The following is a 16,487-nucleotide window of genomic DNA, read 5'->3' as shown; positions in this document are numbered from 1 at the left end:
ACTTATGTTTACAAATCTTTTTAAATTAGTTAAAAACTATCCAAATGTATGTTCATGTCCATCTACCTTCCCTTTGATTTTAGAATTGTCTAAAATAGTAGATTACTTTGTTTTTGCTTATCAATTTTCTTTTACATTTGTGTGCTTTATTTATGTATAATTTTATTTTACGGTTACGTTTTGTTGTTTTTTTATAGAATAAACTCGTTCAAAATAGCTTCGAACTTTTATCATTATTTCCCAAAAGACTAGTAATTTGTAATTTGTCTTAAAATGTAAATTAATGGATTAAATTCTTAGTTTGTTATGTTTATATTTCAGGAGAGAAATTTTTAGGAAGCTTTAAGTACAGTTCTATAAAAAAATAGATGTAAAATGTGTTTTACAATTTACTATATGGTTAAATTTTTTTTCTCAAAATTACGCAAAAAAATCATATAAACCTTTCATTTAAATGACCAATAAATACATTACTCTGACTGCGACTATTCAATAATTAGATATTTTTAAAGTTTAAAGGATGCTGATAACCTTATTATAGTATCTTAAAAAAAATTCTTGAGCTCTATAAAATGTACATCCTATTGCTCAAGTATGTAATTTTAAGTGTGAGCATAATAAGAACAGCATGTTGCATTTTGAAACTTGAACAAGTTCAATTACACATTGCTGAAAAAACGACAAATGCGGAGATGATGTAAAATAAAAATTGATTATTATTATTAAACTATTAACTAAAGTTAGTTTTACTCCTTAGAATTTTTGTATTATTTTTTTAGTCGATGAAATATCGAGGAATTTCTTTGATTAAGTAGAAAAAAAATAATACTGTCTAAACTTTAAAAGAACTATCTAGACCAGGGGTCGGCAGGCAGTTGGTGCTCGCGAGCCAAATTTAAAGTTTTCAAAGTTTTCGGGGGCCGCAGTTTTAGTTTTAGTGACATTTGAATGTTTTATAGAATAAAATTCACATTGACTAATGTACTTAAGTTTTAATAAAATATGTAACTTCTCAAAGACTAAAAGATAAACTTAATATTTTGTAATTTTACTTATAACCTAACACTGTATAAAAATTCGAGCTTAAAAATATTTTAGAGGTCACTCTTATGCCTTGTTTGTACTATTAACCCTTTTTTCATGTTTCTAAAAATAATTGTTTAAAAAAAAAATTTGCGTATAAGATAGTTTACACTCTTTAAAAAATTCAGTAATTAATTAATTAAATAAATCTAATACCTATTTGTCATGTAAAAATCTAAAACACATTTTTAACATGATAACTCTCAAACAATTTAACAAAATACCTTATTAGTAATTATTTAGTATTTTACATGGTTGCCACTTTAACAGCAAATGCCTAAGTTATATCAAACCAGTCAAAATAATTAAAAGTTGAAAAAGCATAAAACTTAGTGTTAATCAAGCTTAAATACATAATTGAAATATCATCATAATGAAAAAGTACACAATATGTAAGAAGAAAAGAAAGAAAAATACAATTAGTCAACTACATTACAATTGTAAAAACTATTCTGAGAATTCAAAGTGTTTAAAATAAATGTTTCACAAACACCTGATTCTTAAAAAAATGTCTTAAACAGGTTTAACCTAGTCTGTATTCTTCAAACTTTTAAACTAGCCTGCTAAAATACTAAACACTGATAAAGTTTATTATCAGTGAATTAAATATAAAGCAAAAAAAAGTATTATAAGTCAGTTTCAATGGACAATTACGGTTTATTAAGCATTTTTAACAAAAGTATAAAAGCTTATTAAGCCTTTAATGAAGAACTAACTAACTTTTTATTAAAAATTCTAGCAATTCTTTATCTGCAATAAAAATTTTGCATTTGAAAAGAGTAAATGTGAAATCTAAGACGAGCTATAAGCATTGAAAAACGTTATTTAGGAGTTATTGCAAGAAACAAAAAAAAAAAAAGCAAATCGCTTAAGTCAGTTCCAAAAAAGCACTTGATTATCTTTAGTACCTACAGACTGATTAAAGAAAAAGTTAAGGCAAGTTATAAAGTAGCAAAATTAATTACTAAAAAGAAGATAACGTTTAGAATTTTAATTTTCTTAAAGAATTTATGTTGACGATAGTACAAGATTTTTGTTTATTTCTTTACAGACAGCAAAAGTCGTGTTTAAGAAATGCCTGAAGATTATAAAGCACCATAAATCAAATTAGGACTTTAATCAATCTGTTAAGATGAGAGGACTGATAAAACATATATTGTTATCTGAGAATTTTTATTTGAGTTATTTTTACTAATTTAAAAATTTTAGAATAATTTCTAGGTTTAGTTCCAATGCAAAGCACAGCAATAGGTAAATAGATTTTAAAAGCAAAGGTGCAATGCACCAATATAAAGTTTGTGAAAGTACAATTTTTTTCTTCTTTTTTCAGTATAAAATTAAACTAAAGGTAAAAAAACTCTTTTAAACATAATATCAATTTTAAAAAGATGCTCTTTAGCTACTTTAAATGTGGCTTTTAATAAAAATATAAATATAGTAAATTTTTTTTTGAAATTAAAATTTCATTACTTTACATGTAAAATTTGTTTGAAAATCCAGGTTTTTCATAAATTCTCAAATTCATACTTTTTCCAGATTATTTAAGTATAAGTTTTCAGATTCCAAGATTTACCGGGACTCAAGTTTTTTGGCAACACTGATTATTCACACTTATATACAGAAGTATAAATAGTATTTAAAATTGTATCATCGGCAAGATTTAAAATTTAACATATTTTATAATTCAAACCAACACTGTGTGTTGACCAAAACATACACATAAATTTAATTTGCCACTCTTTAAAGAAAAAAAGCCAGCCTTAGTGACAAAAAACTAGCCTGATATTTTCGTATACAGAAAGCAATTCAAGTAAATAACTGAAAAAAAGACTAAATTGGCCTGAGATTTAAAGTTTTCAAATGGTCACAGTCTGAGTTTGTAGCAATATTTAGTTATTTATTTAATTGAATTTGAACTAACTTGATTCACAATGTACAAACTTAATAAATATACCATCCTTAAACCTAGTTTGTATTAAATTAGTAGTTTTAAAAAATAGCATTTGTTTATATTAGTATGCAATGCAAAAAGAATAACTTCATTTGCCTAAAAACATTGTTTGAAAATTAAAAATGTGTACATAACAAAAACTAGTTTAATTTATGTCATATATATTGTTTTAAATGTTTCTGAACACACTTAGAAATTACATTTAGATACAATAACGTTAGACATTTATGCATAAACTAAACTTAATCTAACTTAAGCAGTAAATAAAAAGTGATTCAAAATATGAGCATCTTTATATACTTGTGTGCATTGGAATTAATTTTAAGTGAAAATAACTACTAAAAATTGAAACTTGTTAAAACCAAAATCAAATTAACCTTATTTCGTACTATTATGTTATATTAAATGTATTTGTGTAGACTTAAATATAATGTTTAGTAATAATACATCTATAAATGAAACTTAGGTATAAAATACATTTAAAATAAATACCTAAAATGTAAAGAAATGCTGTTTTATTTAATTACTGTGCATTACTTTTGTGCAAAATGAAAAACATTTGCATTTGGTTTACTTACTAAGTAGCAATTATATAACTGACTTACTAAATCTAAGCACTGTTTACACTCTTTTTTCAATTAATTAATTGCTGTTGTAAGGAGAAAGCTATTATAATAATGAGAAAATACCCTGTTAAAAAGCTAACCTGTTTTTCTAAACATTTTTAAGCTAATACAGTAAAGTCTTTTTATTATTTAAAAATTTTATACATGAACTTAAAACGAAATAAAACAAAACCAAATTACCAGTAAAAATTTTACTTAAAACATATTGTTGCTCAGCGGGCCACATTAAAATGCTCGCGGGCAACAAAAATTTCTTTCGCGGGCCGCATTCCATTCAAAAAAAAACGTGCTCGCGGGCCACAGATTTACCCTTCGAGGGCTGCAATTGGCCTGCGGGCCGCAGTTTGCCGACCCCTTATCTCGATTATAGTAACTATTTTTTTGATTCCCAGATATAGAATCGATTAGATATCATAACAGAAAACTAAAATATTATTTTTTTTTTTAAATTAAAACTAATTGTTACCGGCATACAATAAATTGCTAAATTCAACCAGTAACTAATAAAGATGGCAATTAATTAAAAGTTTTTCAAATTATAAAAGTCAGAAATATTTACCTAACAATCAACACAACTTTTTATTTTGTTTAATTTTATGTCTTTTTTCTGTCCTAGACAAGACGCTTAACTGTATCCTGGTGTGTGACTCGAAAACTGAAAAGTTTTCCGACCAGTTCTTTAGACCAAACTTTTTAAACGCTTTATTTTTATCGTTCAATAAACAACCATATTAAAAATGTAAAAGTTTAAACTTAAAAAAATCTGTCTTTAGACATGCGAATGCAGGAAATTTTTATTACCTCACTATTTCAGTTTCTTTTTTTTAATTTTAACTTTTTTTGTAATTTCCACTGAAATATCTTTAATCTATCTTTGAATGGTAATGCTTCATTTTCTCTCAGTGTCTTATATATTTTTTTAGATATTTTAAAAAAACAAGAGTGTTTCTATATTATTTATCTATTTATTTAATTTATCTTATGTATAATTATGAAAGTGATAAAATTGTAAATGCCTCAAAATGTGTAGGCAATCTAACAAATTAAACGTTTGTAAATATTGGTGACAAATTGTTAAAAGAGATAAAAGTTGTTGTTTTTGTAAGAAATGATGCGTATTTATGTGACTCAGTAAAAAATAATTTTGTCTCTAATGAAAATTATGATAGTGAGATTCAGAAGTATATCAAAACTATGAATTCAAATAAAAGTGTGCATTCTGATGTTCCTAGCAGGGGCGTGTTTTGAATAGTTTCCTGTATCCTGTAAAGCCCTGAAAAAAAAGAAAAGAAAAAAGAAAAAAATAAATCTTAGAATATCACTAAAAACGTTGTTTATTGACTTTGTTTTGGTTATTTGATAAACTTTGAATAAAGAATGATGAATTTATAATACTGAAAGATTATAGTTTCCTTAACGAAAAATGCTCGATTTTGCCGAGCTGAAATAGATTTCAAATATAATTTTAACTATGAAGTGATAATAGGTAAAAGTCTTAAAGTATTATTTTTTTCTAGGAAACTTTTTACTAAGATGCTTTTAGTTCCAATTAGAAATTGTTAGTTAGTGTAAATAACTTTTAATTGGGTGGGTGTCAGAATGACACAGCGACAAAATGACACGGTGCGTCATCTTGGCACGGTGCGTCACTTTGGCACGGCGAAAAAATGACATGGTGCGTCACTTTTGCACAGAGACAAAATGACACGGTGCTTCACCTTGGCACGGTGCCCCACTTTGGCACGGAGGGTCACTTTGGCACAGCGAAAAATTGAAACGGTGCGTCACTTTGGCACGGAGGGTCACTTTGGGACAGCGACAAAATGACACGGTGCGTCACTTTGGCACAGCGACAAAATGACACGATACGTCACTATAGCATGGATTAACAAACTTATAAGCAAAACTAAATTTATTCAGTAATATAACGTTTAATTGTAAAATATTAATAGTAACTAGTTAAACAAAAGATTTGTTATATTTTTTCCAAACTATAGTAACTTGATACATTTGAAACTATACTATTATTATTATTATTATATTGTTTATTGTGCAATGTTGGACTCAGGCATCAAAACCTGAGCCACTTAAACAGGACACACAAAAAGAGAAAAAGAAAATAAACTTATATTCAAAACTTTAAGATAAATTATATATATATATACAAACATAATTTAAATGAAAACACAAAGTTAAACACAATATGATAAACAAATGATCTAAATTGAAAATTCAGTTCAAAAAATTCAAATTTATATATTACTTAGTACACACAGTAAAGAAGTTTGTCTAAAATCATGGCTTATAAAACAAAATTCATAACTACAAAATATATAAGTAAACTAATAGTTGGTAGGGGGGAGGCGTAGGGAAACGAATATTTTTTCTTTTGTTACAGTCGAAAATTAGTGAATTTTACTGGTATTTATCGTATTTAAATCAAATCTTTTTAGCTTTAAACGAAATTGTTCTACCCTCTCACAAGATACTATATCCTGAGGTAGTCTGTTCCACAGAGCTTTTGCTCTGTGAAAAAATGCGCCTTGCCATTGACTGTTTTGAAAATCATGTTTACTATTTATTTGCAAATTATTTCCTCTTAGTAGATATTTATTTTGGGAAAAATTAAAAAACTGGTTAAAAAAACTTTTATATTTGCCATTGATAATTTTGTAAAGAATTAATAAATCAAATTCCCATCTTCTATATTCCAGTGATTTCAAGCCAAATTTAATCATTCTATCATTATATGACGTGTAAGATATGTTGCAACGACTACAAATATGACGGGTAAAACTCCTTTGCACAGATTCAATTTTGTTAATATCCTTTTTTAAATGGGGTGACCAAATTTGGGTACTAAACTCAAGTTTAGGGCGAACGTATGTTTTAAATAGTTTTGTCAGAATTGAAGCAGAATTAGTTTTAAAACTTTTCAATATTTGATAACATGTAGTTTCTGCAATCTTATATAAATAGTTGATATGTTCATTCCATTTCAAATCTTTGGAAATATAAATTCCTAAATCTTTAAAAACTTTAATTTCTGGTAACTTGATTTTATTGATTAAGAGGTCAGTTGGAGAAGATTCTTTTTTGTTAATGGTTAGAATTTTACATTTGCTAGGATTTAAGTTTAGTATTCTTGTTTTTAACCATATGTAAATATTATCTAAAGATAGTTGTAATGAAGTATTTGACTGACTAAAGATTTTGGCATCATCTGCAAATAAGCTTAACTCACTTTTAATATCAATGTTTGAACATATATCATTAATATAAATTAAAAAGAGAAGGGGACCAACTACACCACCTTGTGGTACTCCACTGTAGATTGTTAAAGAGTCAGAAAGCGTATTATTGATGAGTACTCTTTGTGATCTATTATTTAAAAAGTTATCAAACGAATCAATTAAGCTTTCATGTAGCCCATACTGATTTAAAATTTTTAATAATCTTTTGTGTGATACTGAATCAAAGGCTTTTTGAATATCCGTATAAACTACTTTAGTAAATTCATTTTTGAGATAAGGAACTAACCAAGAATGTAAGCATGTTAACAGTTGAATGGTTGACGAGCGGTTTGGAACAAAACCAAACTGTTTGTTAGTTAATAATTTGTTATCAAAGAGGTGATTGAGAATTTTATAGATACAATATGTTCATAAATTCTTGAAAAGCCACTTGTTAGAGATATTGGTCTGTAATTTAATGCATCGTGTATATTACCTTTCTTGTGCACAGGAATAATAAAAGATGTTTTCCATTGTTTAGGAACATCAGATACAATATATGATACAATATTTAAAATTTAAGTCTTAGTATAAAAACAAAAATATTCTTAAGTTTTATTTTTTACGTTTCACGACTTTTCATATTTATGTAATAAATAAAATTTAGTACTTTTTGTTAAACGTTTAATTAATTATTATCAGGAATTGTTATAAAAAATAACTAAGATTTAATTTAATATAGAGTTATTTTGTTGTAAGAATAAGTCATGTGTGTTTTAACTTTAGTTTTTAAAAATACAGAGTCAAACTGCTTTTGTAGTAACTAGCCACTTATATTAAATAGTTTAATAATTTAACCTAGTAGTTTGTTTAAACATAAAAGTTTTTTTATTAATGTTTTTTAAACGACATAAGGTTATCGCTCGAAAAGTTATACCGAAGAACATTTCAGTTATCGAATCTTAAATCACATGCTTTAACAATCTATTACGAGCAGTTAGAAATAAATTTTTTTAATGTTAAGTCCTAAAATTTTGAAAACACACAAAAAATATTCAACAAAAATTTTTAAGTTAGGATGCTAATTTAAAACTCTGTATTGAAAATGTTTAATAAACTTGTTTAAAAGCAAATAATTAAAATTAAAGGTCCTGGAGCCTAAATTTATGAAAAAGTTTAAAAAAGTATTATGAACAGTTGAGAGAAAATTAAGAGTCTGATGCAACCATTCATTCGCATTTATATATTTATCACTTTTAAGAAACTTAAGCACTAGAAGTAATACCGCTTAAGTCTTAATAAATCAAAATTAGTTGTTCCTAAAAATAGTGTTTAAAATGTTAAATTTATCGTCAGTTTAGTTAATTCTATTAAAGTTAATACTATAAGTCTTTTTTATTTTTACAAAACTTTGTAGCCTAAAATATAAAGAATTAAATTTAGAGTATGACAGATAATATAGTATTTTTTTGCATATAAGGAATTAAATAAAATTTATACTATTAGTTTTAGTATTATAATAGTAAGAAAAGTTGTATTTTTTAAAGCAAGTCTACAGTAGTCTATTACAAGTGTGTAGTAGTGGTTTATTGAGTTGTATTTAAAGAGATGCTTGATGTAGGGAATGTTTTGCTAAAAAAACTAATTTATTTGCGGTTATTTGTACTTATACTTTTATCTATGCATTTTTAGTGCCTAGGTGCACATTTTTTTTTGCGAAAGAGCATTATATTTCTATTTCTAAGTGCACGATATATGTTGCAACTAACATAAGTCGCATAGATGCGCAAAATTTCGACCTTTTAAGTCAAGTGCACAATGATTTTTTGAAGATGTTTCTACTAACGTTTTGAAGTTTCAAGATTAAAGTTTCACAACAAATAGTTCCCTCCCTTATTAACCACAGTGTCTTTTTGTCGCTCTGCTTAAGTGACCCTCCGTGTCATTTTGTCGCTGCGCCAAAGTAACCCTCCGTGCCAAAGTGACGCACCGTGTCGTTTTGTCGCTGTGCTAAAGTGACCCTTCGTGCCAAAGTGACGCACCGTGTCGTTTTGTCGCTGTGTCAAAGTGACGCACTTGGTCATTTTGTTGCCGTGCCAAAGTGGGGCACCGTACCAAGGTGACGCACCGTGTCATTTTGTCGCTGTGCCAAAGTGACGCACCGTGTCTATATGACGACCGTGTCATTTTGACGCTGTGTCATTTTGACCCCCTCCCCTTTTTATTATGTATTGTTTTTAAACTTCTAAGTACAGTTTTACTAAAAAAATGTCCAATATAATCACTAAAGTTTTATTTTACTTAGTTTATTGTATATAGCAATGTTTTGTGAAGCTATTAAACCTTGAAAATATAAATTCAGAGAGTTTTCAAAATCATCTTTAGACCTTATTTTTATTTAATTTTATAAGTCTAAACTTTATTTTTAAGTTAAATTTGATTTTATTTAAGTTGTTTTATTTTTGTATATGCTATTGTATATTAAGTGAAACTTCAAACTTTATAGACTGAACTACTTAAAAAATGCTTTAATTGTTTTATTTTAATTTAAATAGATATTTAAATGTAAAGAGTTTAAACTTTAAAAATTTGTAAGAATCCCATTTATGTTAACATCTAAATCAAAATTGAAATTCTCTGTATAAAATTTTATTCCAGTTTTAATTGTTTTAAAAATATTGTTTCATGATAAAAAGGTTAATTTTTTATAGAGTAAGTTAGTTATTTCTGTAACAGTTGAAGAAATAAGATAATAAATTTTGATATATTGTTTGTAAGTTCATAACTTTTTTCTGGTTCTTTTAGTTTTATTTTATCTTAATTTTATACAGTGTAAAAAAAAAAAGCTAATATTTTTTTTATTACTACTTATTTGTTTTTTTTTTTATTTCTAAGCATAAAAAAGCATTTTTTTTTATTAATAAACTGTTTTTATTTTCTCATAATATTACTGTACATGGTGTATAAATTCATACTAAGAGTAAGAAAACAGAGTATTTCCTATCTAGAGAATTGAAAAAATAGTGTTTTTTTGAATAACCAATAGACGATGCTCAAAATTTTCAGAAATTTGTTAATGCTTAGTGTCAGTAATTTCTATTTGTAACAGCATCTCTTATTAGAAAAATTATTAGAATCGTAAAAATATTTCTATTCCTTAATAATGAATGTTGTTAGACTTTTATTAATAAACCAGTTTTTTTAACGAGAGCAGGACTATAATAGTACTAACTTTATTTGTTACTTTTTTAAACGTTAATTTTTAAGCTTAGCTTCAGCAATATGACACTTGAATAAGTTAGTATAATCATCAAGTAGTACTAGTAGTAATAGATCTGAGTATATATGAACTTACACCATTTTCAAATTACAAATGTCAAACTGACAACTAACTCTTAACAACTTAAAAAAAATTAAGCTAAAATTAAAAAAAAAAGTTTATGTAATAACTTACTTACTGCTTTTCTTAACGTACCTTTTAAGAAGTTATTAGTTTAAATGTTCAGTGGAACTATTGTAAGTATGTTTTTCAATATTACTGTTTCTTCTGTTTTGTACATAAGATATTTAACAACAACGATGTGTACTAATACAGGTTAATTGTAGTAATTTTAACTGTTGTTAAACAGTATAGAGAAAAGTTAAAAAAGAATGTTAATGCAACATGGTTTACTGGTTTAAATGCTGTCACTTAATGCCAAAACCGCAAGCTTCCGTATTGAAGGCACCAAATAAAATTACCTCGTATGCTTAAGTTAAAATTTTATCAGTATTTTTTGTATTTTTGAAATATACAAGTTTTCTTTATATAACATAAATAATTTCCTTTTAAATTTATTTAAGGATTTGTGAAACTAAATTATGAAGTTAAAATTAGATTAGAATTATTAAGTATCTACAACGTACTTTTATACTGACAGCCCACTTTATTTGGGTAGATATAATCTTCTAATAGCTTTTTTTTGTACAAATAATTATAAAAAGAGTTTTTAAACGATTGATCATAAAGTACTTCCCTATTTTCTATTATTTTTTCGTGTAAAACTTACCTCATTTTACACTCTTACTCATCATTCAAATACGTTTAAAACGTTGTCTGTTATGAAACTGACTGTTTTGTTGAGTTTTATTGCAGAAGTAAAAGTATGAGGTCTAACTTTAGTTTTATTTTGTTTTTATGTGCGATAGTTTTATTAGTAGAAATTAGTTCAACAAGAATTCCAGGTTAGTTAAGAATTATATAAAGTCTTACATCTATTTATCGACTGAATTTTAAAAAATGGGTAAATAAATTTATAATGACAACAATTGTTTCAAATTTAAGCAGCTAATGCATAATCAAATTATAAAAAAAAATGTAGTTTAATAACTTATTAATGTTGTAGATGGCTGCGGCAACAGCCCTTACGCAGACTGGTTCAGTTTATATACAAACATAGACCCTGAAAATAAGTTGGTAAGCGGGTACAAAGGATCTCTTTTATATGCTTATTTACCTGACAGTAGGGAAGTTTATAGTTTCGGTTGGAAAGTCAAACAAGGAAATAGCGAAATTAGTTTTACTTTTAAAAGAGATTTAGGTTTATGGAGACAAGAGAGTAAAACTTTGGATAAACTCAAAGTAGAAAACAGTGTTTGGCTTCCTGCTTTTTACATTTATTCTACATTTAGTTTAGTCGAAGAAAGTACTTTAGATACAAACTTCGACTTAGAGTTTTCTTTAGATGATTATATTACTACTAGAAGTTGTGCAATAAACAATTTTACTTTTTCAGGTGAGATAGTACTATTTTTTTAATTTCTTAGACAAACTAACCTTGAAGTTTTTCTTTTTATAAATCAATAAACTTCATGTTCAATTAGTTTTGTTTGTTAAACATTATTTTATTGATTTCAACTTAAGCATTAATTTTTAAAATTGAAAACAAACAAAACAAAACTACAGAGTAAGTTTAAAATAAAGTAATACTAGCAACAATTTAAATTAGAATAAATAGAACTAACTATAAACTGAACATAGAAGTATAACAAGAAAACAAAAACAAAACATATTTATAGAATGCATAACAACCGTTCCTAATCTAAAAGTAGTTTCAAATGCTTCAAGTTACAAAAACACTGGAACATTCAAGTGTGAAGACGGTTATTTAATGAAAAAATTGCAAAATAATATTGATAGTTTAAATACTGATTGTTTGAAAAATGCAACGTGGAAAAACGAATATTTTTTGGAATGTTGGGGAGGTATTTTTAATTTTATTCAAGTTAAATTATAATAACCAATTAAATATATATTTTGTAAAACTGTAATAGATTTCTGTAAAATGCTTTTTTAGATTTAAAAAAAACAATTAAAACATTGCATAATGAATGTAAAGTTTGAAAAAAATACTTTAAAATCAAAAGAAAAGTTTTAAAAATATTCAGAGAAAAAAAATACACTTTACTCAGTTTAAATTTACTCACTTATTTTTACTGTCCTGAACAAGACGTTAAAAGGTTATCGTTGTATACGACTCGATAACCTTAGACCAATCTATTTAAGCTTTTTTTTGTCGTTCAATTAACTTTAAGATTCAATAAACTGTAATATGGGAAGAAAAATTAATTTTACTTAGTCTTTCTGTTGAGAAATAATATTTTTAATTTCATTAAATACTGTTTTAATTTTTGAACTTTAAAGTATTTTTGTTTAAAGTAGAATAACTTTGTTGTTTTATTTATACTAAAACTTGAAAAATTTTAAAGAAAACGAAAGAGCTTTTTTTATTATAGTTATTTGTTATAACACAGCTCCGACAAATGTAAAAGTAGTCGGAAATTTTGAAGTAAGAGAAGGAATTGTTGTGACTATTTCGTGTTCATTTGATCAATCCGTTCCTCTTGTCAACTTTGTAAAATATTGTTTCGGTGAAGTTTCCTATCAACTTTCTAAAGTTCGTTCCTAAGTATTTTGAATATATAGTAATAGCGTTAACTTATTACGATTTGATATTTCATTTCATTAAGTTTCAAGCTTTGATATTCAAAGCTAAAAAGTTACAATACAAAATAAGTTTAAAGTAAATGTCGTAACGTATATGTTGCCTTCTTTTATTAACTAAATAGGTTCTGTAATCTAAAAAACACTTATAAAGTAAAGATTTGTAGAGCTACATGGTGAAAAGTAGTATTTTTTTATATAGTAGTAACTTTCAACAACAACAGAGCACTAAAAATTTCTACAAGTCTTTTAAACTTAAAGACGATGGTATTAATATAACTTGCCAACCAATTTCTGAATATACTTACTTAACGGGTAATTCAAATAAAGGAATATCATCAGTGAGAAATCTTAATGTTGTATGTGAGTTTTTAACTAAAGTTATCAACGTGAAATAACTAAAAACTATAGTTTATTAAATAAGTTAGTGTACAAATACTGTCTAGTGGTAAGTACCTACAGTATTAACTTTAAGCCGAATAGTTTCCTAAAGTTTAGAATTTTGCTTGAAATTATATTTTTTCTACAACTTTGAACAGCTTTCACAAATGTTAAAAAATGTTTTTATTTAAACAAACACGTTTTCTTTATATATTTTTTTACTCTAGTCCCACCAAAACTTGTTGAAAAACATTTAACAAGAGTTTACTGTAATTGGAACGTTGGACTTTCAAACAACAGTTGTAAATTTGAAGTTCAATCAAAGCCGAAAGTTACTGATATAATTCTATACAACGGAAACTCGAGCACAGGTAAAAACAGTCATAAAAATATTTAGTTTGCTGAGTAAAAAAGTCTAAATCAAATAAAAAAACTTTTTTTTTATTTGGATTTACAAAATGAAATTAGCTTATTAAATTGACAGAGATTGTAAGCGCAGCTCTTTAGTATAAAACGGATTTTGAAACAAAGCAATTAGTTTCATAGAAAAGATATAATTAATTTTAAAACTAACTAAACTTACAAAACGGTCTGGCTCTAATACAAGAGTTAAATGAGTTTATTGGTCTTTCAAAATATCGTTATACTTGACATTTAAGTTTAGTAATTTATAAAGCTTATTTAAAAAACATGAAATTTTCAATAGTTTCTGTACTTTTGTATGATTTACCAATATTGTTTTTCGTAAAAAGTAAAAACAATGATATATAAAATTATCTAAACTTATAAATTTTGTTTTGCTAAAAAGTTACTATATTACAACTTTATTATTTAGTAAACTCACAAACAATAAAAGACAAAACAAAAGCTTCAATAGAAGAAAAATATGGACAAAACTATTCTCAATTAGTATCTATTGAATTTTTACAAGTTGGTTTGTTTTAATACGTTTTCAAAATGTATTACTTTATTGAAACTGTGTACATACATTTTTAATTACCTTAATAAAAAACGTTATTAGCTAAACTATTTTAATCTGTAGGATTCAATAACCAAAAACTTGACATTTAACGCAACAATACAATTAAAAGAGAGAACAAAATTTCCAGATGAAATATTGGAAATTCCACTACAAGTTTACGTATTCGTACCATATAATGTAAACTTTCATAAAGCTCAGAACAATTCAAACTCAGTTGTTATTGGAATTGTTGTGTTTTTTTTATTAGTACTAACTGCTGTTGTTGGTATAGTTTGGAAGTTTAGAGTAGTGAAAAACAAAGGTATTTATATAAATTTATATGAAAATGTCTAATAAATATGGTAAGAATAGTAATTAAAAACAGTAATTTCTAACTTGCTTAAAGTACTTTTTGTTATATTCTTTCAAAAGAATATGTTATCTTTCATCTCCTAAAAGTGATTTTGTACCTAAAAAGGCTTATTTTGTATAACAAAAACTACAAAACTGTATTTTAAAATGAAAGCGTTTAACTATAGATAAAACAAAAAACTGCTACTAAAATAGTTTAACTTTTTTTTATCAAATGTCTTATTTATTTACAGGAAAATCAATGGAAAAAGTAAATAAAGTTTATAAAAGTTGCGATGAAGGTAATAGTGGCTGTTTTTTATTTTATTTTTTTATAAAATTTGTTGAAGTTAAACCCATAAATTTTTTAATTATGAAACTTTTAGTTTTCAGAAACATATAACGAAAACAATTATTGTTTAGTAAACTATGAAGTTATATCATGATGTAAACTAAACTTAATTTTTAGGTTATGAAAACAGTGAAAAGATAAACAGTTATGTCAAATTGAACAACCGAAGCCAAAAAAATATTGCAAAAAACACTGAAATTGAAACATACGCAGTCATTGAAAACAAGAATGATGAAAAACAAACAATACAAGAAACATACGCGGTAGAGACAAAAACATAAAAAAACAACAGCCTTATAAATATAATGGAGAGACTTATGCAGTCGTTAATAAAAACGACGAAACAAATGAAACCACACGAAATGAATTTTATACTGAAGTAAAAAAAGAAGCAAAGCCGGATGTGTATGCAGTAGTAAACAAAAGTAAATAGAATTATTATATAACTGAATTGTGAAACTTTTTGTAGAAAAAAAATATATGTTTAATATAGTACTTTGTAAAGAAGATAATCAATAATTTTTTTAAAATTAAACAAATTTTAAACATTAAATAAAAGTTTTCACTTGTTATTAGTCAATTTTTTTTTCTTAGATAAATGAAACGAAAAATATTCTCAAGAAATTGGTTGAACTTTCACATATATAATATTCGATATGAATAATTGTACTTTTTTTAATAGTTAATCTACATTTTAGATATAGCCTTCGTTTATATAATAGATTTGTAAATAGATTTTTACAAACTACTTTTGATGGATTTTAAAAGTCTTATCATTAAAACTTTCAAAAAAATTTTTATGTGTATTTAATGTTAGCAGTTAAATAAAACAAAGCATTTTAAAACTCATACTATTTAGAAAAATTGTAAGTCGTTTTATTCAAAGATTTGAGATAAATAAATTTTGTTTAATTCAAAGTTTCAATTGATATATATTTTATTTGGCTAATGAAACTGTTAGGTTATTTTAAGCGTTTCAATTACAATATTTATTTTAAATGAATAAAAAGAATACTTATTTAAAATATTTAATTTCATTCTTTTATTATTTATTACCTTTTTTTTTGAACTTTGTTTTTAAGTAACCTTTTATATCGATCATTTTATATGAGCTTTCTTTTTAATTTCCAAAAAGATTTCTTTTTAGTTGTAAATATAAAGAATAAGAAATTTTATGAAATATGTTTATCTTGTGTATTTATTATGACCTCAAGATAAAAAAAAGTTAAATAAATTTTAGAGTTTAATTTATTTTGGATAGTTGCATTCTTATTTTTATCTACTGATAATAATAATAAATTTTTTTCAAACAGTTCTAGTACAAGTTTGACTAAACTTTGGTTTCACTAAATATATTAGTAAACTTTCTTTTTTTTTTATTTTAATTTATTTGGTTTAAGTCAATTACATGTTTCATAAAAATAACGATAAAATTTTGATATAGTATAATCGTCAAACGTAGTTGAAATGTCACTAGTAGTTACAGTTTTCTATCTTTGCTTTTAAGAGCTTGTCTTCGTCTCTGATAATACCTGCAAAAAGTTTTTAAATGTTAAGTTTTTAATA

The 16,487-nt window shown here is 25.5% G+C and overlaps 1 protein-coding gene across 1 annotated transcript; it reads left to right on the top strand.

Moving 5' to 3' along the window:
- Positions 1-11,172: 11,172 nt before the first annotated feature.
- Positions 11,173-15,202, top strand: LOC145841216 (uncharacterized). Its single transcript, XM_082948584.1, has 9 exons — positions 11,173-11,176; positions 11,279-11,416; positions 12,687-12,829; positions 13,101-13,239; positions 13,485-13,628; positions 14,093-14,187; positions 14,300-14,540; positions 14,824-14,871; positions 15,039-15,202. The coding sequence occupies exons 1-9, from the start codon at positions 11,173-11,175 to the stop codon at positions 15,200-15,202; spliced, it is 1,116 nt and encodes a 371-aa protein (XP_082804710.1).
- The last annotated feature ends 1,285 nt before the right edge of the window (positions 15,203-16,487 follow it).

The sequence above is a fragment of the Thalia democratica genome, chromosome 7 (assembly GCF_965202585.1).
Source record: "Thalia democratica chromosome 7, ktThaDemo2.hap1.1, whole genome shotgun sequence".
Taxonomy (NCBI): domain Eukaryota; kingdom Metazoa; phylum Chordata; class Thaliacea; order Salpida; family Salpidae; genus Thalia; species Thalia democratica.
This window is presented reverse-complemented; position numbering and strand designations above follow the sequence as displayed.